Source organism: Aquarana catesbeiana, linkage group LG04 (genome assembly GCF_042186555.1).
Source record: "Aquarana catesbeiana isolate 2022-GZ linkage group LG04, ASM4218655v1, whole genome shotgun sequence".
NCBI classification, from domain to species: Eukaryota; Metazoa; Chordata; class Amphibia; order Anura; family Ranidae; genus Aquarana; species Aquarana catesbeiana.
The window spans coordinates 309,805,679-309,830,328 of NC_133327.1; the positions used below are offsets into that span (position 1 = coordinate 309,805,679).

Here is a 24,650-nt window from a genome sequence, read left to right on the forward strand (position 1 = left end):
TTCACCAGAATGAATACAAAGGGTTCACCACAAGATGTAAACCATTGGTGAGCCTCAAAAACAGGAAGGCCCGATTAGAGTTTGCCAAACAACATCTAAAAAAGCCTTCATAGTTCTGGAACAACATCCTATGGACAGATGAGACCAAGATCAACTTTTACCAGAGTGATGGGAAGAGAAGAGTATGGAGAAAGAAAGGAACTGCTCATAATCCAAAGCATACCACCTCATCAGTGAAGCATGGTGGTGGTAGTGTCATGGTGTGAGCATGTATGGCTGCCAATGGAACTGGTTCTCTTGCATTTATTGATGATGTGACTGCTGACAAAAGCAGCAGGATGAATTCTGAAGTGTTTCGGGCAATACTATCTGCTCATATTCAGCAAAATGCTTCAGAACTCATTGGACGGCACTTCACAGTGCAGATGGACAATGACCCGAAGCATACTGCGAAATCAACCAAAGAGTTTTTTAAGGGAAAGAAGTGGAATGTTATGCAATGGCCAAGTCAATCACCTGACCCGAATCTGATTGAGCATGCATTTCACTTGCTGAAGACAAAACTGCAGGGAAAATGCCCCAAGAACAAGCAGGAACTGTAGAGACAGTTGCAGTAGAGGCCTGGCAGAGCATCACCAGGGATGAAACCCAGCATCTGGTGAGGTCTATGCGTTCCAGACTTCAGGCTGTAATTGACTGCAAAGGATTTGCAACCAAGTATTAAAAAGTGAAAGTTTGATGGATGATTGTTCATCTGTCCCATTACTTTTGGTTCCCTAAAAAGGGGGAGGCATATATACAAACTGTTGTAATTCCTAAACCTTTCACCTGATTTGGATGTAAATACCCTCAAATTAAAGCTGAAAGTCTGCAGTTAAAGCACATCTTGTTCGTTTCATTTCAAATCCATTGTGGTGGTGTATAGAGCCAAAAAGATTAGAATTGTGTCGATGTCCCAATATTTATGGACCTGACTGTATATACATCATGATGATCTTTTATAAGTTTATCTTTAAAAAAATATTTTAAAAGAGATTTTGTTATCTTTACTATACATTTAAGTTTATTATTAGTAGCAAAGGGAAAACTTAGGAAATTCATATAACTCATCATCTACAGTACAGGTAAATAAACCATGCATGCTCTTTAAACCCAAAAATATGAGTAAATAATGCACACCTTGAATTTATAAAAAGACTAGAGGTGACACAACTTTTCCTTTACTCCAACAGAATTATGAAATTCCATGTAGCAAAGCGAAAGTTCAAGGAGACCCTGCGTCCATATGATGTGAAAGATGTGATTGAGCAATATTCTGCTGGCCATTTGGATATGTTATGCAGAATAAAGAGCCTCCAAACACGGTCAGTAAATAGTACATGGCCTTTTAACATATGCAGTTGAAATAAAAACACTTACTTGCATTGCAGTTTGAATCGTTCTAGAACTTTATCTTTTATTGGAATGCACTAATAGTTTAGAAGGCGATTAAGACTAACACATTTATCATGTTGTCACTTCTTATGTCACTTTCCATTCCATCTTGATGAGATGTTATCAGCTGGTAGCTTGGCTCCTACACTGTTCCTTTTGTCAGATTCCACTTGGGTTTTAACTTAAGTCAAATATGCAATTGTTCAATTATTGTGCTGCACCTACAGATTTGTAGATTCTCCCTCTAGTTCCTATCTACATTACATGTCAGTCACTTCAATCACTTGCCCTCCTTGAATACCAACTGCTGAGGTCAATTTTCAGCCACACAGAAATATAGAGATGTTAACCAGTCCATAGACTGGAGGTGCAGGTGGATGTTCTCATAACAAATAGGCCTTAATTTGGTAGCTAATTTTACATATAATTTTACTTCCTAGATTTTACTTAGTAAACAACAGTGAAAAACTAAAAATACTTATTTTTTCAACTTTAAGAGATAAGAAGTAATAAAAGGATATCACATAAATGTTATTTTTTTTTTTTTTTGTAATGTAGCGAAATGGTAAAATAAAGTAATACATTTTAATTTATTCCCCTTTTGACTCTACTCAGGAATAAATAATCAATTTGCATGAATTGTTAGCATAACATTAGGATAAGATCAAGTCAGGTAGGTAATAATATTGACTTCACAGGTTTGCAATTGCTAAAATGCCAAGTGACTTTGCGTTTGCTTACTAGAGCATCTGCCACTCACACAATAAATGCAGTTGTCAATCAGATCACCCAACATCATTCTTGGGACCAGGTGTTAAATCTGGGGAGGGAATACTTTCTTTTTTTTTTTTACTAGATTTTCTTTTCTTTATTTTTATTTTTTTATCTATTTTTTTAAAATGTCAAAGCATTGTGTTTACAGTGCTACAGAGCACGCTATAGATACGGAAGCCTAGGAGCTGATCATTTCAGCTCCTGGGCTTATTGTTGGACCCAAGCTGCCATTGACTGTTACCAGTATCAATGCTAAACCTTGCCAGGACTCAAGAGAACTGCTAAGTTTTGGTGACATTTTAAAATGGTGCTGGCACAAATACCTGCTGTCATAGAGCCATTTAAAACCAGCACCTGCTTCCCAAGTGGGTAAGCTGATCACGTTTACATGTTTCTGGAAAAAAAAAAAATAAGATTATAGTTACCTTTTATAGCATCAAGTTTTCCAACAACATGTTGGACAAGGATTTGGCATAGATATTGACTTAAATCATGCAGACCTATAAAGCAGAGAGAGAAATGGGATCTGTGCAATAGCTTATAGAAACCAATCAACTATCACTGGAAAAAAAGTCATCCTGATTAGTTGTGATGGGTTTCTGCTCTTTGCACATTGCTCTCTGGGATATTGATTAATCTTGAATATGGTTTCAAGTCTGTTATTCAGCTCAGCAAAAGAGAATCTTTTAAGAATATTAATGCCCAAAAGTTAGTTTACATTTATAAAAGCAACAAAAAATATTTTTGACCATGGGATTATTTTGGATCTTTAAAGTAGAACTCAAACAGCTAAATACAGAGTTGACACACATATAATGTAACTACTTTTATGCCAAAATGTTTGTAATTGTAAAATATCCTTGCTCAATGGACTGTGAATGACTACCAAAACATTGGAGAGGGCCACCCTTTGATCTTCCCATTATGTGAGGGTCACTCATCCTAAGTTATTAAGCCATGTAAGTGCTGGGATATGTACCAGGATGCCATATGGGGAGAGTCCATAATTTCTAGTAATTCCTAGTAATAGAGCTAAACGTCAAGAAAAGGGGAACAAATGAAAGCTAAGGATATGCTGGTTGGAATAGGGGCATTGAAGTGAACTTGTTGCTTTGCCCTGAATGAGTAAAGCATGGGTGCACTTTAAACACTATTTGCCTGGCTCACATGCCTACCCTCTTGCTTCAGTTCAAGTGCCACATATTATTATTATTATACAGGATTTATATAGCGCATTATGCAGCGCTTTACAATAAAAAGGGGGGACAGAAATCCACATGATTCATATACCAGAATCGATATGTTTCTCCTGCCCCAATCTCTCTTATCTAGAGTTCGATCCGCATCCATAGGGTCCATCACCTTTTCAGACCATGCCCCGGTGTTTGTAGACATTGATTTACTACCCTATAGACCCAAACAGTGGCAGTGGAAGCTCAATGACTCACTTGATTCAGTCACCAGAGGTGATTGAAGAAGTGGCGAGAGAATTGAGGAATTTCTTCTCAACAAACGCAGAAGGGGAGTGTGCTCCCTTGCTGGTGTGGGAAGCCCACAAATGCACCATTAGAGGGATCTTGATAAAAATCGGTACACGTCTCAAGAGGGCAAGAGCTCAGCAAATTATTGACCTATTGGGGAAAATCAGGAGTCTGGAATCTGCCCACAAACAAACACGGGCTACCCAGACACTGCGGGAGCTCACGATCCTCAGGGGTCAATTGAGATCCCTGGCAATAGAGCTACGGCAGTCATAGCAAAGTGTAAACGCACTTTTTATGAACATAGCAACAAGTGTGGCAGGCTGTTAGCTAGGGCCTTGAAAACCCAACGGGCACAAGCCTTTATTCCCGAATTGAAGACAGAAGATGGCTCGAAAGTGCATACTACAGAGGAAATATTAGAACAGTTCCGTAATTACTACACCGCATTATACAATATTGAACGTCCTTCCTCGGGACTCGAGATATCCCGCGAACAGGAAGCAATAAGGGCATACATTCAGAAATCGGGCCTTCCTCGGCTACCTGAAGAGGTCTTAAAGACTTTAGAAGAGCCGTTGACGGAAGAAGAGGTATCGATGGCCATAGCACGTATGCAAACGGGCAAAGCCCCAGGCCCAGATGGATACACGCTGACGTATTTTAAGACTTTTAGCAATATTCTGACACCGCATTTCCTAGCGGCCTATAACGACGCCGGAAAGGGGGCACTCCCCCCAGAAGACTCCCTACGGGCCTTTGTCTCAGTGATACCCAAGGAGGGCAAGGACCCTTTATTGTGTCAAAACTATAGACCAATTTCACTCCTTAACATTGATCTAAAGATCTTCACTAAAGTACTTTCCATGAGGCTGTCAGAACTAATTCCCTCGCTGGTCCATTTAGACCAGGTAGGCTTCGTACCCTCCAGAGAGGCGAGGGATAACACCATTAAGGCAATCAATCTTATGCACGCGGCCAAAACACGGAAAATCCCGTTACTACTTCTCTCTACCGACGCCGAAAAGGCGTTCGATAGAGTGAGCTGGCCCTTCATATTTGAGACGCTACACCAAATTGGTTTGGGAGTTAGGATGATGAATTGGATACATGCCATCTACTCCAAGCCCACAGCAAAAGTGAAAGTTAATGGCCAGCTTTCCGCCCCCTTTGGTATCTCCAATGGGACAAGGCAGGGTTGCCCACTGTCCCCACTAATTTTCATATTATCCCTAGAACCCTTCCTCCGCACAATTAGAGTTAATCCTAACATATCAGGAGTTCCTTTAAGTGAGTCTCTAGCCCCTAAAACGGCAGCGTTTGCAGATGATTTACTTTTTTTCATAACGAATCCCCTGATTTCTATACCTAATTTAATGTCACAATTACGGACTTATGGCACCTTATCAGCTTTCAAAGTAAACATCCAAAAATCAGAAGCATTAAATATATCCATGCCAAATTCCCTGCTGTCAGGAAAGGATTCATCCGCTGGTAAGATATATCGTTTGGCATGCCGTACTGGGGTCCACCAGCAGGTGTCTCCTGGCAGTGTTGAACTGTCGGGAGAATATTTCCCTGCTGGTGTCATTTCATCTTTTAGCCGCAGTACTGACGTCCACCAGCGGATGGATCCTGGCAGTATGGAGCAGACAACACTCCCTGCGCTCAGGTGTGACTTGAAGTCAATCACAGTCAGTCCTATAACTACCCGGCAAGCCCTCATATGCTTGCCTTGGTATCTCTCTCCTTGAGCCCTGACCTTGTTTGCCTGTTACCCGATCCTGAGCCTGCATCTGACTTTGTGCCCGAGCTTATCCTGACCCGATCCCTTCTGTGTTCCTGTACCCTTCAGCCCGATCCATCTCCTCTCTGTCCTGTTGGTTCCCTGTCCCTCATTTACTGATCTTCCTGTTTATGACCTTGGCTTGGCTAAACATTTATGTCTCTGGTATATCCCTTGTTCTTGCTGACCTGCTGTGTATGACCCTGGCCTGGCTGACATCTGTGATTCCGGTATTGCCCCTTGCTGTAGATATTGTTGTTTGTAGTGGGTTTGTTGTGTTGGTGTTGCACTGTTTGTATTTCCTGAATTATCACCTATTTTAATAAATATCACTATTCACTTACATGTGTTTTGGGTTATCTCTGTGCAGTCCACACAGTCTGGTCTACTAGTCTCCTGACAGTATACCAAGGCCATCCCTGACCAGACATGGCTGCATTGAGAAACCATCATGGTTTGTTAGGTCTGCTAATATGGATTACAATGAAATAATTTATTATTCTCTGCTAGCAGAAGAGGATGGTGAATATTGTGGCCAGATTTTAAAAGGGTGGACTAGTGACCAGCTGATGGAAACTATCCGATTAGCTCATTCCCTAGTGGATCAGGGGTGTATGTCATTTGAAGATGCTCAGCCCCTGATCAAGTTATGTGCTAAACTCGCCCTTTCATGCATTCCCGAAGGAAGCAATGATTTTTCTCCCCCTTTCAATTATGACCAAGTTGAATCCCTGGTTTGGTTGTTAGAGGATGATCCAGCCTATTTCATGGAACACTATTCCTCCTGTTCACAGCAGGTGTTGTCTAGTTGCATCCAGTCGGTGCAATCCTTGATTAGTCAGGCTGTTTGTGAATCAGCATTTGTTCAACCTGTGCTGCAGGCATGGTCAGATCTCCTGTCTTTAGCTAAGCCACAATATTCCAGCCCTACCATTAATCACCTACCTTCCCAAAAATCTATCTCCCCGTCGCCTATGGTAACCTCAGCTACAGCCCAGTTTACTCAACCCCCTACCAAATACTACCACCCAGTCTCCAAGTGTAGCATCTATCCCGCCTTCAATCCACCTGTCTCTTCTCCTCCACCTGTAACAGTTCCACAAAACCCCTCTCTAGCTACAGTTCCTTGGTCTTCCTTCGATCCAGCTATTTTCTTTTCTTACAGCCCTGCACCTACATACAAAACTGCACGGGCTAAACCAAAAAAGAAACAAAAATTCTTTCCTACCCACACGATCCTGCCAGTAACCCAACTTGCTTCCACACCAACTAACCCACCTGATTCTGCCAAACCTCTGCCTGCTACCCAGTCTGACGTTACAGTGCCTGCTACCCAGTCTGACGTTCCAGTGCCCGCTACCCAGTCTGACGTTCCAGTGCCTGCTACCCAGTCTGACGTTCCAGTGCCTGCTACCCAGCCTGACGTTCCAGTGCCTGTGACCCAGCCTGACGTTCCAGTGCCTGCTACCCAGCCTGACGTTCCAGTGCCTGCTACCCAGCCTGACGTTCCAGTGCCTGTGACCCAGCCTGACGTTCCAGTGCCTGCTACCCAGCCTGACGTTCCAGTGCCTGCTACCCAGCCTGACGTTCCAGTGCCTGCTACCCAGCCTGATGTTCCAGTGCCTGCTACCCAGCCTGACGGTCCAGTGCCTGCTACCCAGCCTGACGGTCCAGTGCCTGCTACCCAGCCTGACGGTCCAGTGCCTGCTGACCGGTCTGATGACCTTGTGTCCATGTTCCAGCCTAAAGTTTTGCTACCAGTGTTCCAGTCTGACGCTTCAGTGACTACTGTCCAGTCCGATGTACCTATTGTTCAGCCTGGTATGCCAGCACCTCCTCTTCTGCCCGATGTGCCAGCGCCTGTGTCTGCTGCCCAGTATAAAGTTCCAGTACCCGCTGCCTGGTCTGATGTCTCGGTGCCGGCTTTCCAGTCCGCTTTCCAGCCTGATGTGCCAGTGTCTGCTACTCAGCCAGTTGTGCCAATGCCTGTGTCCGCTGCCCAGTTTGAGGTCCCAGTGCCTGCTGCTCAGCCCGAAATCCCAGTGTCCATGTTCCAGTCTGACGCTCCAGCGACTACTGACCAGTCCGATGTACCTGTTCAGCCTGTTGCGCCAGTACCTGCTGTTCTGCCTGATGTGCCAGCGCCTGTCTTTGCTGTCCAGCCTGAAGTTCCAGCACCTGCTGCCCGGTCTGATGTCTCGGTACCCACTTTCCAGCCTGATGTGCCCACTGTTCAGCCTGATGAGTCTGCTTTCCGGTCTGATGTGCCCATCCTCCAGCCTGATATCCTGGTACCTGTCTTCCAGCCTGATGTCTTGATGTTGGTGTCTCAGCCTGAGGTTTCGGTGCCCGTGTCTCAGCCTGAAGTTTCGGTGCCCGTGTTTCAGCCTGGAGTTTCGGTGCCTGTGTCTCAGCCTGCTAAATCGGCGCCCGTTACCCAGTCTGTTGAATCGGTGCCCGTTACCCGGTCTGCTGAACTGGTGCCCGTTACCCAGTCTGCTAAACCGAAGTCCGTCACTTTGCCTGTCAAGCCAGTATCCGTTATCCGGCTTGCCGAACCTGTGCCCAGTGTCCAGCTCGCTGAGTCGGGGCCTGTTACCCAGCCCACTGGGCCGGGGTCCGTTACCCAGCTTGCTGAGCCGGTGCCTGTAATCCGGCCTGCCCTTATGGTGCTCGCTGTTCGGCCTAATGTTCCAGAGCCTGCTGCCCAGCTCGATGACCCGGAGCCTGCTGCCCAGCTCGATGACCCGGAGCCTGCTGCCCAGCTCGATGACCCGGAGCCTGCTGCCCAGCTCGGTTTGTTCCTGTCTGCTGCCCAGCTCGGTTTGTTCCTGTCTGCTGCCCAGCTCGGTTTGTTCCTGTCTGCTGCCCAGCTCGGTTTGTTCCTGTCTGCTGCCCAGCTCGGTTTGTTCCTGTCTGCTGCCCAGCTTGGTTTGTTCCTGTCCGCTGCCCAGCTCAATGACTCTGATGTGCCAGCTGTCTGCCTGGATGGGCCTGATGACCAGCCTTCTTCCACCATTCTGCCTGATGCCATAGACTATGGACAATTAAGACTAGTTGGAGCATCCGGAGGCCGCTCCTTTAAGGGGGGGTACTGTCAGGAAAGGATTCATCCGCTGGTAAGATATATCGTTTGGCATGCCGTACTGGGGTCCACCAGCAGGTGTCTCCTGGCAGTGTTGAACTGTCGGGAGAATATTTCCCTGCTGGTGTCATTTCATCTTTTGGCCGCAGTACTGACATCCACCAGCGGATGGATCCTGGCAGTATGGAGCAGACAACACTCCCTGCGCTCAGGTGTGACTTGAAGTCAATCACAGTCAGTCCTATAACTACCCGGCAAGCCCTCATATGCTTGCCTTGGTATCTCTCTCCTTGAGCCCTGACCTTGTTCGCCTGTTACCCGATCCTGAGCCTGCATCTGACTTTGTGCCCGAGCTTATCCTGACCCGATCCCTTCTGTGTTCCTGTACCCTTCAGCCCGATCCATCTCCTCTCTGTCCTGTTGGTTCCCTGTCCCTCATTTACTGATCTTCCTGTGTATGACCTTGGCTTGGCTAAACGTTTATGTCTCTGGTATATCCCTTGTTCTTGCTGACCTGCTGTGTATGACCCTGGCCTGGCTGACATCTGTGATTCCGGTATTGCCCCTTGCTGTAGATATTGTTGTTTGTAGTGGGTTTGTTGTGTTGGTGTTGCACTGTTTGTATTTCCTGAATTATCACCTATTTTAATAAATATCACTATTCACTTACATGTGTTTTGGGTTATCTCTGTGCAGTCCACACAGTCTGGTCTACTAGTCGCCTGACACCTGCTTAACCTTTTAAGACTAGACTTTGCTTTTAAATGGGCGGGGTCGTACATTACATACCTAGGCATCCGCCTACCAAATAATGTGGAAGACATTTTCACAATTAACTTTCCCTCACTTCTTTCAAACATAAAAAAAACCTATTGAAATGGCAAACAGGCATGTTCTCTTGGTTTGGTAGGTGTAGCATAGTGAAAATGAACATCATGCCACGTTTATTATATTACCTCCAGACACTCCCTGTCAAGGTCCCAAATGCCTTCTTACGAACTATAAACCATACTATAGGTAGGTTCATATGGGCTCTGAAACCTCCGAGGTTGGCACAGGCCATTCTAAGATTACCTAAAACGTCGGGCGGCATTGGCCTCCCGGACGTAAGTCTGTACCATGCCGCATGCCACTTGTCAAGAATTTTAGATTGGTGCAAACATGAAAAACTAAAACAATGGATTCAAATAGAGGAACTTCTCTCGGGGTTAGAGTTAAAGGGTCTACCCTGGTGTCAGAAAAACATACCAGCTCACGTAGTAAACCATCCTACGGTAGGAGAGACTTGGCGTATAACACAGAAAATTAATCGAGAACACTCTGTTGCACCTGCCCCTTCCCCACTCACCCCGGTAATCGGGAACCCGGATTTTAGGCCGGGGTGTTATGACACCAGTTTTCAGGAGTTGAAGGGTGGTGACAGGTGCCAACTCCGTCACTTCATTCTAAATGGACAGTGGTTGTCCAGGAAAGCTATCATGGATGATCCTCTTTTAGCCGGCCTTTCCTTCTGGCAAAAAATACAATTAGCTCACTTTATTAAAGCACAAACTCCACCGACACCATATTTAAGATCCCTGACACCATTTGAGCAAATAAGCCTAGAGCAGGAACCAATGCGACACACCATCTCGCTTACTTACCAACTTCTGCTCGCATCCCCCAAAGGCTATAAACCTACTTATATAATCAAATGGGAACGAGACCTGGGCATACAGCTTACCGAGAAACAAGCGGAGAGAGTAATTCTCTTTACTTTCAAAACCTCAATTTGCGCTAATCAGCAGGAAGCGGGTTTTAAAATACTGTCTCAATGGTATTACACTCCAGTTAGGCTGCATAGGATATTCCCCCAGAGCTCAGATCTGTGTTGGAGATGTGGTGAGGAGATGGGCACCCTTCTTCATATCTTTTGGTCCTGCAAGCGCTTGACATCCTTTTGGTCTGAGGTCCATAGAATTACACAAAAGTTCACAGACAGGGAGCTACCCAAGAACCCAGAATTATTTTTATTACATCACCATGAAATTCCGAGCAAAGCTTACAGGAAGTCGATTCTACCTCTGTTAAGCACAGCAGCGAAAAGTTGCATCCCTCTGCTCTGGAAGCAAACGGAACCCCCGACTGTGGCAATGTGGCTAAAGAAAATCGCTGACATTTATAAAATGGAGGACTTAATAGCGACAGATAAAGGGAACAGTGAAAAATTCCTTAAGAAATGGTACTATTGGCGTGAATTTTTCTATTCGGAGGAGCATGCTGGGTTGATAATCTAAACACAGAGAAAATGCTCGATGAGACGGGGCGAGGGGGTAAAGACAGGCAATGAGAATGCCTGGTGGAAAATACGGGGAGGCCGAGGGGTGAGGAAGAGAGACCATATCGGTCCCCTTGGTTCTCCCTCCCCCTTCCCACTCTCTTCCCACCCTTTCCCCTTCCTTTCTTCCCTCCCTAATTTACCTAACTTTAATTTCCGTTTTGTTTTCACCCCGTTTCTTTCCTCTTTACTCTCTTCTTTCGTATTCTCATTAACTTTCTAATCATTTACAGGACCGTTAGGTTCTTTTAACCTATAATAGAAATTGATGACCCTTTGGTCATATCTTGTAGGTTACTGGTATCATACATACAAGAGCTCACTCACACAGGGAAATCAGAGAGCTCCCTAACCTTGAGAATGTTTATTCAAGCAAACATGGTCTGGTTTTATTTCTAAGAAAGGCTTTCAAGGTCGAAGGGAGGTGATCAGTAAAACAGAGATGCTTCGTTTGGAACTAATATAAAGTAGTAACCTCTGTTTCATTACATCTGCTTGACCATATCTGTATGATTTTCAATATATCTTGTATTTCACAAATAAAGAATTAAAAAAAAAAAAAATGGGGGGACAGTACAATTACAATACAGTTCTATACAGGAGGAATAAGAGGGCCCTGCTCATGGAGCTTACAATCTAAAGGGAGGGGGAGGTGGTAATAGCTGCAGGGGATGATCTGATGGTGGTGACTCAGGTACAGTTCTTAGGTGGGGGTGTGGCAGGCTTCCTCGAATAAGTGAGTTTTCAGGGATTGCCTAAAGGTGGACAGGGTAGGGGCTGATTGGACATACTGGGACAGCGAGTTCCAGGGGATGGGAGAGGCTCTGGAGAAGTCCTGGAGGTGAGCATGGGAGGAGGTAACAAGGGCACAAGAGAGCAGGAGGTCTTGGGAGGAGCAGAGAGGACGATTTGGGCGATATCTGCAGATGATGTGTCAGGTCACCTTGAAGCTAGGTGACAGATACACTCTGTAGGGGTCAGAAGTGTACCGCTAAGGTAGTGGACCCTAGGACTGACTGCTGCAGATTGAACCCTGGGAGGTTCAGGAAGCAGGTCTACTGGATCACTGACACTGATACCACTGGGAGCTAGAGCATAGATTCTCCAGGGCACGGAGCCTAAGAGCCAGCAGGTGTTCACCAGAGCCTCTAGTGGTGAGGATGGACTGCGCAGCAGTCTGGCTCCAAGTCGCGGCCCCCAGGGTCTCACAGCTCACGCTCACGGTAGACTACAGGAGAAGAGGAAGGAGGCAGCAGGCTGGAGCAACAAGGAAAGTAAGGGACAAGCCAAGGTCGGGGCCACAAGCAGACAAGGACAACAGAGTTCACGCCAAGGTTTAGGATCACAGGCAAACAGGGATGGTCGGGATCACGCCAAAGGTCAGTGTCACGAGCAGACAGGAATAGTTAAGAACAGGCCAAAGTCTGTAACTGGAATCAGATGTAGGAAACACAGCAAGTACACACGGTGGCTAACACACAATGGTTGATCAGCACTGCTGGCTTGCAGTGCACAGGTTAATATAGCATTCCCTGATAGGGCCTGGGGTGGGGCCATGCTTAGAGGAGAGGTTATAAAACCAGTCAGGTGAGAGGCAGCTGGTCTTTAGAGATGAACACATGGAGACAGGTAAGCTGACAGAGAAACTCTATTGCATAACCATGACAGTACCCCCCCCTTATGAGGCTTCCCTCTCCCCCGCCTGGGCCCTGGCTTAAAGGGAAACTCCAGATGAAACCTCCTCAACAGACGATGCGCAAAGATCTCAGATGCAGTGATCCAAGACCTCTCCTCAGGACCAAACCCTTCCCAATGTACGAGGTACTTAAGAATGCCTCTACGGCGCCAGGAATTGAGAACTTGACTAATCTCGTACTTAAGATTATCCTCAGAGACCGAAACCGAGGTAGGGAGAGGACGAGAGGACTTATTGAGGGCTAAAGGCTTCTTAGGAATGGGTAAAGGCATAAGAAGACCATCAGGAGTCTGAGCAGGGTCCCCCAGACCCTTAAAGATGAACTGGACATCCAACACAGGATCATCAGACTGGACAGAAGTCAGTGGATCCCTGAGACCAGGTTGGTTAGAAAGTGATGTGCCACAGAAGTCAAGCTGGATAGCTTCACTGGGAATAGGCTGAACTGGTGCAGAGGCCGCCTGAACAGCATTGCCAGGTGCAGCGACCACCAGAATCACATCACAGGGCTTAGCGACTGTGGAACTGGTAGACGAATCAGCCTGGGTGTGCATCCAAGGGGGTCCAGGAACAGGCAAAGGTAAATGACCATGCAAACTGGAGTGAATGATCGGCTCAAGTTCACAGGTGGGCTCCTCATCCAGAGTGCCACATGATCCAGAGAGTGCCTCAGCCCGACTATTGCAGGAGACATTCCAGAAATCGCTATATGCAGCGGGAAGAGCAGAAGATACTGGGATGGTGGCAACAGGAAGTTTCTCTTTTGGGGTAACCTTGAGTAGGCAGGAAGAGGAACAGGAGGAACCCCAAGCCAGGATCCATCCAGCAGTCCAGTCAATGTGTGGAGAATGGAACCGTAACCAAGGAAGACCTAATATGATAGGAGATGAAGCCTTAGGCAAGACAAGGAAGGATATCCACTCCTGATGGAGTGTCTCTACCGACATCTTAACAGGAAGGGTCTGGAAGCGGATAGGACCCTGGGAGAACAGTGCCATCAATCGCCAAGACCACCAATGGCGTTGAAAGGGGCAAAAGGGTAAGTCTCATGGAAGATGCAGTTTCCCAATCCATGAAATTGCCAGCGGCTCCGGAATCCAGATGTGCTGAGACCGAACGTGAGGAAGGGCCGACATGAAGGAACACAGAAAGAAGAAGACGAGAAGGTGAAGGTGATACTTCAGGGTCTAATACTCCACCTTCCAGATGTATTACCCCCGATCTTTTTTCCGGACGAAGAGAAAAAGTGTCACGAAAATGACCTTTGGCCCCACAATAGAGGCACAGGCCCAGAGTTCTGCGCCTAGCGCGTTCTTCAGGAGACAACTTGGTCCAGCCTAGCTGCATAGGTTCCTCAACGGGCAGGGGGTGCTCCTCGGATCGAAGAGAAGGGACTGGGAGCTCAAGCTGCCTAAGGAACGGGGAGTGCTGGTGTCTTTTTTCCATGGCCCTCTCCTGAAAGCGAATATCGATCTGGTTACACAAGGTGATGACACCGTCCAGATCAGCAGGAAGGGATCTTCCTGCTAATTCATCCTTCACTCTATCAGAGAGGCCATGTAAAAAGGTTGCAACTAGGGCCTCATTATTCCAGCTCAATTCAGCTGTGAAGATACGGAACTGAAGAGCATACTGTCCCACAGAAGCGGACTCTTGACGGAGACGTAAAAGAGCGCTAGCCGCTGAGGAGACACGACCCGGTTCCTCGAAGATATTCCGAAAAAGTTTCAAGAAAACAGACAGGTTAGAAAACACTAGATCATTCAGTTCCCATAGAGGGGCAGCCCAAGCTAGCGCCTCACCGGACAGGAGAGATATAATATAGGTCACTTTCGCCCGATCAGACAGGAAGTTTTGGGGCTGAAGTTCAAAATGAATCGTGCACTGGCTAAGGAACCCCCTGCAAGCCTTGGAGTCCCCAGAGAAATGGGCCGGAGCTGGCAGTTGCAATGAATGTGTGGCTGCGACTGGTGCGATAGGTGCAGCAGCAGATAGCGGTTGAGGTTGTTGAACCGGGGGTCCTAATGAGGCCTGAACCTGTTCAAAACGGGATGCCAAATCCTGAAGGAATCGCATCACCTGGGTCTGATGCGATTCCTGGGTCTCAAGTCTGCAAACTAAGCCCTTCAACGGATCATCTGCAGGTAGCGGCACATCAGCCGGGTCCATGGCTGATCAAACTGTCAGGTCACCTTGAGGCTAGGTGACAGATGCACTCTGTAGGGGTCAGAAGTGCACCGCTAAGGTAGTGGACCCTAGGACTGACTGCTGCGGATTGAACCCTGGGAGGTTCAGGAAGCAGGTCTACTAGATCACTGACACAGATCCCACTGGGAGCTAGAGCATAGATTCCCCAGGGCGCTGAGCCAGCAGGTGTTCACCAGAGCCTCTAGTGGTGAGGATGGACTGCACTGCAGTCTGGCTCCAGGTCGTGGCCCCCAGGGTCTCACAGCTCACGGTAGACTACAGGAGAAGAGGAAGGAGGCAGCAGGCTGGAACAACAAGGAAAGTAAGGGACAAGCCAAGGTCGGGGCCTACAAGCAGACAAGGACAGCAGAGTCCATGCCAAGGTTCAGGGTCACAGGCAAACAGGGATGGTCAGGGACACGTCAAAGGTCAGGGTCACGAGCAGACAGGAATAGCTAAGAACAGGCCAAAGTCGGTAACTGGAATCAGATGTAGGAAACAGAGCAAGTACACAGGCTAACACACAATGGTTGATCAGCACTGCTGGCTTGCAGTGCACAGGTTAATATAGGGTTCCCTGATAGGGCCTGGGGTGGGGCCATGCCTAGAGGAGAGGTTATAAAACCAGTCAGGTGAGAGGCAGCTGGTCTTTAGAGATGAACACATGGAGACAGGTAAGCTGACAGAGAAACTCTATTGCATAACCATGACATGAGGTTGGTGATGTAGTTGGGGGAGATGTTATGGATGGCCTTGGATATTGGGGTTAGTATTTTGAATTTTATAGGATGGGGTAGGGGAAACCAGTGAAGGGATTGGTAGAGAGGAACAGTCATCATGGATCAGTTAGTAAGGTGTATTCGTCTAGCATCACCATTCATAATAGACTGAAGGTGGATAGCCTGTGTAAAGGTAGGCTAGTGAGGAAAGAGTTGCAATAGTCGGCAAGTGCAGATAAGGACCTCTGACTTTTCTCGTGATGGGTATACTTTATATAAGAATACATTTCCTGTAACTGTTTCTTGACCTATTTTCTTGCTGAATATATTTATGTTCTTCATTGTGTGGCGTACCCACAATATAGCTGGTCAATGTGATACAAATACAGTACAACTTGAGAAAAAGAAATACAGACGGCAATAGAGACACAAAATGGTAAATAAATTCAGCCAACAATAACAACTGGGGCTAGACAGCCATAGCAGGATAGATTGAGAAGAGTGAACACACTATGTGGAAAAGGCAATACACGTGCTAGTACAGGCACAGAGGTAATTTTAAAGTGTAAATTCACTCTCTCAATCCTTTTTAATCCTCATGCTGCTAGCATTGGTAAATAGATAGGACACACAGTTGTGTTCATAAGTTTACATACCCTGGCAGAATTTATGATTTCTTGGCCATTTTTCAGAGAATATGAATGATAACGCAAAAACATTTTTTTCACTCATGGTTAGTGTTTGGCTGAAGCCATTTATTATCAATCAACTGTGTTTACTCTTTTTAAATCATAATGGCAACAGAAACTAGCCAAATTAACCATGCGAGGTTAGTACAGCGATCTCCCCCGCTGAGCTATTGTGTTCTGTCTCCACCCACCAGAACAGATCAGCGCTCTCTGCCATTAGCTAAGCACTGATCAGGAGTTGGTCGGCTGTTGGTTTTCCAGCATGCACCTCCAACGTAAGCCTGCCAAGCGGCCGGCTTCTGTCGGAAAGACTGACATATGCACGGGCAGAATGTCGGCCGGTATTTTTTGTACCTGCAAATGTCTCCCGACATTCTGCCCGTGTGTATGGGGCTTTAGTCAGCATCATAGCATCTAGAATGCCTAAACACAACTTTGCTAAGCAGTGCTATAGCGTTCTAATTAGTGTTCAAATTCTCTGTCTGAGTCTCTTTTCAAGGTTGTTCCATAATACTACAAAAAAAAAAAAAAATATTGTAATCGTTTACCTGTTCTTAGACTTTCAAGTGTTAATTTGGTCAATGGAGGGGGGAAAAATTAGAAAGCAAGGGAAACAAATTTGGGGAAAGAAAATATTATTCTGATTGTAATGCTACTATAAGCTACACATTATGATTTCGATTTGTTTTATCATTTACAGGGTTGACCAAATTCTTGGAAAAGGTCAAATAACCACTGATAAAAAAAGCCGGGAAAAAAATATTTCTGAAATTGAGACCGCAGATGACCTCAGTATGTTGGGTCGAGTGGTTAAAGTTGAGAAGCAGGTAATAAAATAATTTTTTCTTTTATTCTTATTAGTCATGCCATAAAATAACTTAATTAAAATTAAAAGTGTACTGAATTGATGTGGGCTACCATTATTGACATCTGTTTCTGAAAATGCTAATGTGTATAAATGATAAGAACTTGAAATGGTAGTTGCTTAGCTGTCATGTAAATTTACTGCCTTTAAGGCCTTGCGAGTTATGGACCCAGAAGTAGTATGTAGATAAGGAGCTCTGATTTCACTTGCTGCATGCTTGTTCTAGTGCAATAATTAAAGCAGCCCATAGATTATGTAATTTTCTTTCCATCTACCATGGATGGAAGGAAAGAAAATCACTCAATTCTCTGATCTACAGAGTCATTGTGGCTGGGAGAATCAAACCTGCTGTGCTATTGTGTTCTGCTGGCATGGAGCCTTCACTGACGGCAGAAAACAATGATTACTGGTAGCGGTCATCAATGCCATGCTACATATTTCTTTTTTTTATATCCAACCAAATTTTATTTAGTTTGCAAAGGTACATTACATGCAGGTTTCTCATTGCCTTTTGTGGTGAATTGCCTTACAAATATAATCTTTAATGCAGTAATGGAATCAGTGCAGTTTGTCCAACCAGAAAGACAACTACTTATAAATCTACTGGACAAATGTCACACATTCCCCTTTATCATTTCGTGCATCTCAATCCTCACCCAACATTTATTCCCATCTGTCTGCTACCAGGTCCACCGGGGCCAATCCCGGTACATCCAACCACATTGGCCACAGTTTCTCCAACTTGTGTGTACTATCTCTATGTTGGTATACCAATTTTTCCATTCTGAATACTACACCTATATTCTCAATCCATTCTTTTGTAGTGGGAGGAGCCTCAGACCTCCAGTGTAGCATAATTAGTTTTCTTGCCTAGAACAGAACTCGCACGGCCTCCCTGCAGTGTTCTTCCCACTCATATTCCTCCAGAGCACCCAAGAGGCAAGCTCTCGGGTCCTGTGAAAGGGAGATTTTAAATACCGAGTTGACCGTGGTCACCATACTTGCCCAATAGGTATGTAGCTTGGGGCAGCACCACACCATATGAATAAGACTCCCGTGATCTCTTTTGCACCTGGTGCATGTGGAGTCAAGCTGTGGGTTCATCAAGAGGAGCCTGTGAGGTGTATAATATATTCACAGCAGGATATATAGTTGGGTCAGTCTTTGGGATACATTCAGTGAGCACTTACCCACTGCCTGAAAAATTTCCTCCCACTCTTCCCCGTCTAATTGTCCGGCATCTGTTTCCCACTTTTCCCTTACCTTCAGAGGATGTGGCCTCATCACGGATTGCAACAGGATAGCGTAGCATTGGGAGATAAATCCTTTGGATGAGGCAGCATCCTCCAGAAGGCTAAACACAGGGGTTGGGGATAGGTGTCAATCCAAAGAACGGCTCTGTGCTGCCACCGCATGGCCAAGCTGTATATATTGAAAATACATTGAGGATGGAAGACCATAGGCTTCCTTCAGATCCTCAAAGGGGCGTAGCACCCCATTGCGGAATATATGTTTTTGAGATGTGTAACTCCATACTGCTTCCACATAGCTATGCTACATATTTCTGGCCAAACAACATTTCCTGTATTAGCAGTTTACCTGTTAACACTTTCAATGGAAACTGCATATTCCTGACTCTTAAAAGTGCAATCTGAACATGAAGGCTGATTATTTTAGTTTTTAGAAAAGAACTTAAAAATATAACCTTATTGTCTAATATATGCTTTTTATGTTTTGCATATAGTATGTTCATAAACCAACTATGGAAACAGCTCATGTAGTTGGCTGCTATCACAAAACATTAATGCATTAAATGGTGCATGTAAATGACTAAAAAAATGTAAGATTTATTTCTCATAATTCTACTCTTATTATTTCATGACTTGAGTTATATTATTTGAGTTTAATGGTTAAAGTGGTTGTAAATCCTTACATATACCCAGTGAAGGGACTGTCTTCAGGTGATACACAGAAATAAAAAATCCTCCTACATAAGTTGTACTTGACTGTCTGCAGTCTTCTCTTCTCTACATCCATTCAAAGTGCTGAATTTATAACCTTGTCTAATAGTTCAGACAAAAGGAGGCAAAGTTTCACTCTACAGAGTTCAGTGAGATGAGGTCTGAGAGCTCATTGAAGGGAGGACACACACACCCCCTCACACAGCTCACAGAAACAGAGCCGAGGCTGTCAATGTACTGGAGTTCCCTCCTCTGTCACCATTTTTCTCTTGATGTCAGGAAAAATTGTCAGAAGTGATTCATGCTGACAACAGAGGAACAAAGCAGCAAACAGAAATGACACTTAGTAGACACTATAGAAGGAGTTGCTTTGTTCATATTTTTCATGTCTGAGGTTTACAACCACTTTAAAGACTTACAGTGAACATTTACATATTAACCTCCCGGTCCTTTAAGGGGTTTAGGATGTCGGGAGGCGGGGTTTTGATCATGTGACCAATGTGATTGGCTGTCACGGCGGTCACATGCAATTGGGAGCTTTCCATTAGCCGCCAGTAACTGTGCCAGGACTACGCAGAGCGCGCGCTCTTGGCACAGCTGTATTTTCACAAATTCACTTAAATATGCTGCCGCTCGGCACCAAGGCTCACACGCTGATGGGCCCCATGGGGGTTTTTAATATTTTCTAAAAGGGCAATAGTAATGGCAGCAGTTACTTTTAGGTGCCTGCAAATATCTGCCAATGTCTATTCAAATGCCATAAAAACTGGGGGACCTAAAGTGATACTAAAGTCTAGTTTTTTTTATACTTACCTGCTCTGTGTTTTGCACAGAGCAGCCTGGATCCTCCTCTTCTTGGGTCCCTCTTTGGCTCCTGTTGAGTGTCCCCACAGCAAGCAGTTTGCTATGGGCGCACCCCTAAATGAGCCGCAACTCCGTGTGTCCCAGCCCCTTCTTTCTAGGCTCACTGACTTTGACTGACAGCAGTGGGAGCCAATGGCACTTTGCTGCTGTCTCAGTCAAAAAGGAGGGAGAATCCCAGACAGCTGAGTCTCTCGTGCAACATCGCTGGGGTTCAGGTAAGTATTAGGGGAGCTGAAGGGGGCTGCTGCACATAAAAGGCTTTTTATCTTAATGCATAGAATGCATTAGGATAAAAAAACCTTCTGCCTCTACAACCACTTTAATATGAATAGGTTAACCTTCCTGGATAAAGTAAAAGACTGGCCAGCTTTCTCATGTCTCCCGCTCTTAGCTATTGGTTATTGAATCTGAATTAAAGCAAGACACTACAATAAAATGAAGATATCCAACAAGATTTACTTCGGGCCCGATCCAAAAAATTTCAATATGACAAATTTCGTATTAATCTGAATAATGTCTGCTTCAGATCTTCAGCTTGTGGCCACATACTCAAATTAATATGTAAAATAAATCATTAAAACTACAGAGCCAACAAGTTTAAAATACACAATGTACAAATATCAAACTGTATATGTATGTTTAAGTTATTAGAAGTCTGTATACTTTAATAGAGGTTGTTCCTGTTTAACTACTAGAAATGCATGTGGAGAACTTTTGAATAAAAATACAAAATGTTTGCTTTATTTTATGAATGTTATAAGTGTTTACTCTCCCATCTGCAGGTGCAATCAATCGAGTCAAAATTGGACAGCCTACTTGATATCTACCAACAGGTCTTAAAGAAAGGATCTGCCTCAGCACTGACTCTGGCATCATTTCAGATGCCACTATTTGAATGTGAACAAACTTCAGATTATCAAAGTCCAATAGACAGCAAAGATTTGTCCAGTTCTGCACAGAATAGTGGATTCATAACAAGATCAGCTAGTGCCAACATCCCTCGGGGGTTACAGTTTGTACTTACACCAAATGAATTCAGTGCACCTGCTTACTATGGATTTAGTCCAGCAATGCAAAGCCAAGCAACACAGGTGTCAGCAAATGTGAGTGATGGACCTGTAACTATGGTAACAAACAGTATATCAAACCAAATAAGCCAGGCCTCAAAGCCAATAGCACCAACAACATTACAAATACCAGCTCCACCCCCATTGAAACATATCAGCAGACCAGAACCAATTCACATAATTCCTATGACCACAAAAGAAGATACTTGTGATGTCACCTCCTGCCTTGTTGCCTCAAAGGAAAGCGTACAGTCTGCACAATCAGGTTTAACTAAACATTTTGTAAGGAGGAAAAGCCTTGATGCAAATAATGGAGTACTGTCTTCGGTCCCCTTTTCACATAAGGATTTTGGCAAATCAATTTCTGTGCAAAATCTGATTCAATCCACAGAAGAACTAAATGCACAGCTTTCATGCAGTGACTCAAGCGTCTCAAGAGGCAGCCAGGAACTTTATCCACAATGGCGGGAGTCAAAGCTTTTTATTGCAGATGAGGAGTTGGAAACTGAAACAGAAACTTACGATGCTGCCTCTGAGCCTACTGTTGAAACCACTTTATTATCTGACTCTTTGAGGACTGGAATAGCAGTTTCATCTCAAAGCATTAGCAAAACTAGGGATGGTGCAAAAAACCTAAGCCCTCCTCATGTCAAACATATGTAAAATGTTTTTTTTTTTTTTTTGTGTTTATGGTTCCTTTAGTCATCATCAATATCATTGCATGAATTATTCTGAAAGCCCTTTAAAAAATGCTAGATTCAGAAGGAAACTGAAAAGGCAGGCCTTTTCTGGGCCATCTCTTCTAGCTGCATGCAAATGCATGTTTCAAGTGAAGAGAAAAAAAAAATAAACAAGAAAATATATAAATATTAAGAGATTTAACCCTAGAAACGTGATTATAGGTTACTTGGTAAAAAGGTTTCTTGCCTACCAAGCAAAGCAACAAAATATTGGAACATCATTCTTAAAATGACCCTATAATTTAATGGCACTGTTTGTAAAATCAAAGAGTCCAAAGCGCCTTGATTATAAAGAGAAAAAGATTTTGTCCAAATTTGAAGTGTATGGTCATGTTTACAAAGAGAAATATATGTTACAGCTGCTAGCAATTGTACCAAGGAACGTAAAAGAACTTGAACTGCTGCTGTTGTGATGGCAAGTACACATTAACTCACTTCTTTTAATGCACACATAACATGAATGTTGATTTCTGTATATTTGTTTTGTAAATTAGTGTTGTGACAAAAATAACATTGGCACATCACTTTCAGGTTTTTTTTCCTAGGAACATTCTTTTCCTATGAAAATTTATAACACATGGAAAAGGTCACTGCAGTCTTAATATTAAATGCTGTACAAACTCTTTCATTAAGGACTAAACCAGTTTACTATGAAATAAATTCTGCCTCCATATTTCTTTTTAAAGTATTCTTGGATGTTAAATGATAGGCTTGTTATTTGAAAATAGTTACATGATGTATATTGTATATATGGAGTCCATGTCTATAATTTTGCTACCAGGGATGTCATTTCAGAGGAAAGAGAAGGACTGTGATTAGTGTGATTTTTTTTCCTTTTTTTTTTCATTGACGGCCTTGTATCTATTAAAGCCATTTTTTGCAAATACCTACACACAGTCCTAGTCATAATTCAGATGAAAACTCCTTCCATTCTCAAATAATGTCCCTGACTTACAAATGACTTGTGTTCTCTTGTTCTTATCTTACCTGAACAAAGGATTGGATAATCAGTTCCAAAAGATGTCTGAAGCACAAAAGCTAATTACTGTTTGCCATTTCACATGGCGTTTAGATTTTTTATTTAATACAACATCAGTTTGATCTTATTAAAGCTTGTTTACTAATACCTTTGTGACATTATCTAGGGTATCTCAACATCTCAGCTCATACTAGAAATAACCTATTTTGAATGTCTGCATCTTTTTAGCCAAATAACAACTCTGTACATTGAAAAGTATTGTATAATGTGTACATCTATACATATTTTTTTTTCTTCGATTTTATTTTAAGAAAATGTTTCACGTGCCTTTATTTCATTGTACATTGCCATATATTATAGTTATGCATTTTGGTAGGAGATTATAAAATACAAAAATAGTTTTTATTTTAAAGAGATAAAAAAGTTTGTTACTTTGCTTCTTTCCTTCATTAGACTCAGCAGGTACCCTTAGTCGATTTAATTGGTAATTTATTCACACATAACTTGGTAAACTGTATTTGCCTTAAATGAAATGCTTGAGAGCTTGAAATTTACTAGTTTTAATTTAATTTATTTAATAAAATTTTGTGCACATAACTGGGCAATTCTATGAATCATATATAAAGAATATATTGGATATTTTTCCTCACAGTGGAAATAAAGAGGGGATATCTTTTCATTTGCGCACTGGATCCTTTTCATGTTTTTCCATTGTATATTGTGGAATTTCTGATATAAAACCACACAAATTGGAAACTACTGTGTTAAATGTCAGGGTAATGTTTTAAATTCAGCATTAATATATCAAATAGGAAGAGATCAATCAATTATTGCATCGGAACCCAGAACAAATATTACAAAAGTTAATACAGACATTTGCTTCTGTTTGTCACTTTTCTCTTTTTCAGAAAAAGAATAGAGAAGTGTGGCAACTAATCAGGACAAATTTAATTGGTTGGTATAGTTAACTATTCCAACCTTACTCAATTTAATTTTCTTTGTAAATCAGGGTTTGCAACTATTCAAATACCCATTTTACAGTCAATAAACTTTAGTTAGAACAAAGCATTAAAGTATATATGAAATCCAAACAATGGTTTTGCATAGAGTGGTGAAGGAATCCCCTGTCAAGCTTTTATTGCTGTATGTATTCCTGTTAAGGCGATTTTGCTTTATCTATTTGTCCTGGTAACCATTTTTCATCAAATTAAAGTGAAAATCCAAATGTTTAGTTGTCACTGGAACAGGAATAAAGGGGACATCTTTTAATGGGTACACTGGCAACTGTCTAGGAAGGCATTGTCCTCACTTTATAGAGATTTCCCCTCTCTTTCCCTTTAGTTTACAGTTCAGGAAGGACACTCACCCCAGTAACACCCAGATGGCAATGAAAACTGAGTTTTTATTAATTCCCTTGTTTATCCAAAATGAAAAGGTTTTTGCTTTAGATACATTTAGAAACATGTTGTAAATGTGTTCTAATACAATTTTCTCTACATGTCTTTACATGAAGGGTTTTCATGTAAAGCTTTAAAAATGGTTTCGATAATTGGCCATTGACATTAGACAGCTGTTTGTTTGTAACAATATACTTTGTGTGTGTATATATATATATATATATACACACAGTATCTCACAAAAGTGAGTACACCCCTCACATATATTGTTTCATGTGACAACACTGAAGAAATGACACTTTGCTACAATGTAAAGTATTGAGTGCACAGCTTGTAAAACAGTGTAAATTTGATGTCCCCTCAAAATAACTCAACACACAGCCATTAATGTCTAAACCGCTGGCAACAAAAGTGAGTACATCCCTAAGTGAAAATGTCCAAATTGATCCCAAAGTGTCAATATTTTGTGTGACCACCATTATTTTCAAGCACTGTCTTAACCCTCGTGGGCATAGAGTTCTCCAAAATTTCACAGGTTGCCACTGGAGTCCTCTTCCACTCCTCCATGATGACATCACATAGCTGGTGGATGTTAGAGACTTTGCGCTC

At 43.4% G+C, this 24,650-nt stretch overlaps 1 protein-coding gene across 1 annotated transcript in view; it reads left to right on the top strand.

The window, feature by feature from the left end:
• KCNQ5 (potassium voltage-gated channel subfamily Q member 5) overlaps nucleotides 1–23,241 on the top strand; it is a 746,121-nt gene extending 722,880 nt beyond the window's left edge. Inside the window, exons 12-14 of the mRNA XM_073626797.1 lie at nucleotides 1,233–1,364; nucleotides 16,869–16,995; nucleotides 20,641–23,241. Coding sequence (XP_073482898.1) covers nucleotides 1,233–1,364; nucleotides 16,869–16,995; nucleotides 20,641–21,588 — 1,207 coding nt within the window. The 3' untranslated portion in view covers nucleotides 21,589–23,241. The remainder of the gene's footprint in view (nucleotides 1–1,232; nucleotides 1,365–16,868; nucleotides 16,996–20,640) is intronic.
• The last annotated feature ends 1,409 nt before the right edge of the window (nucleotides 23,242–24,650 follow it).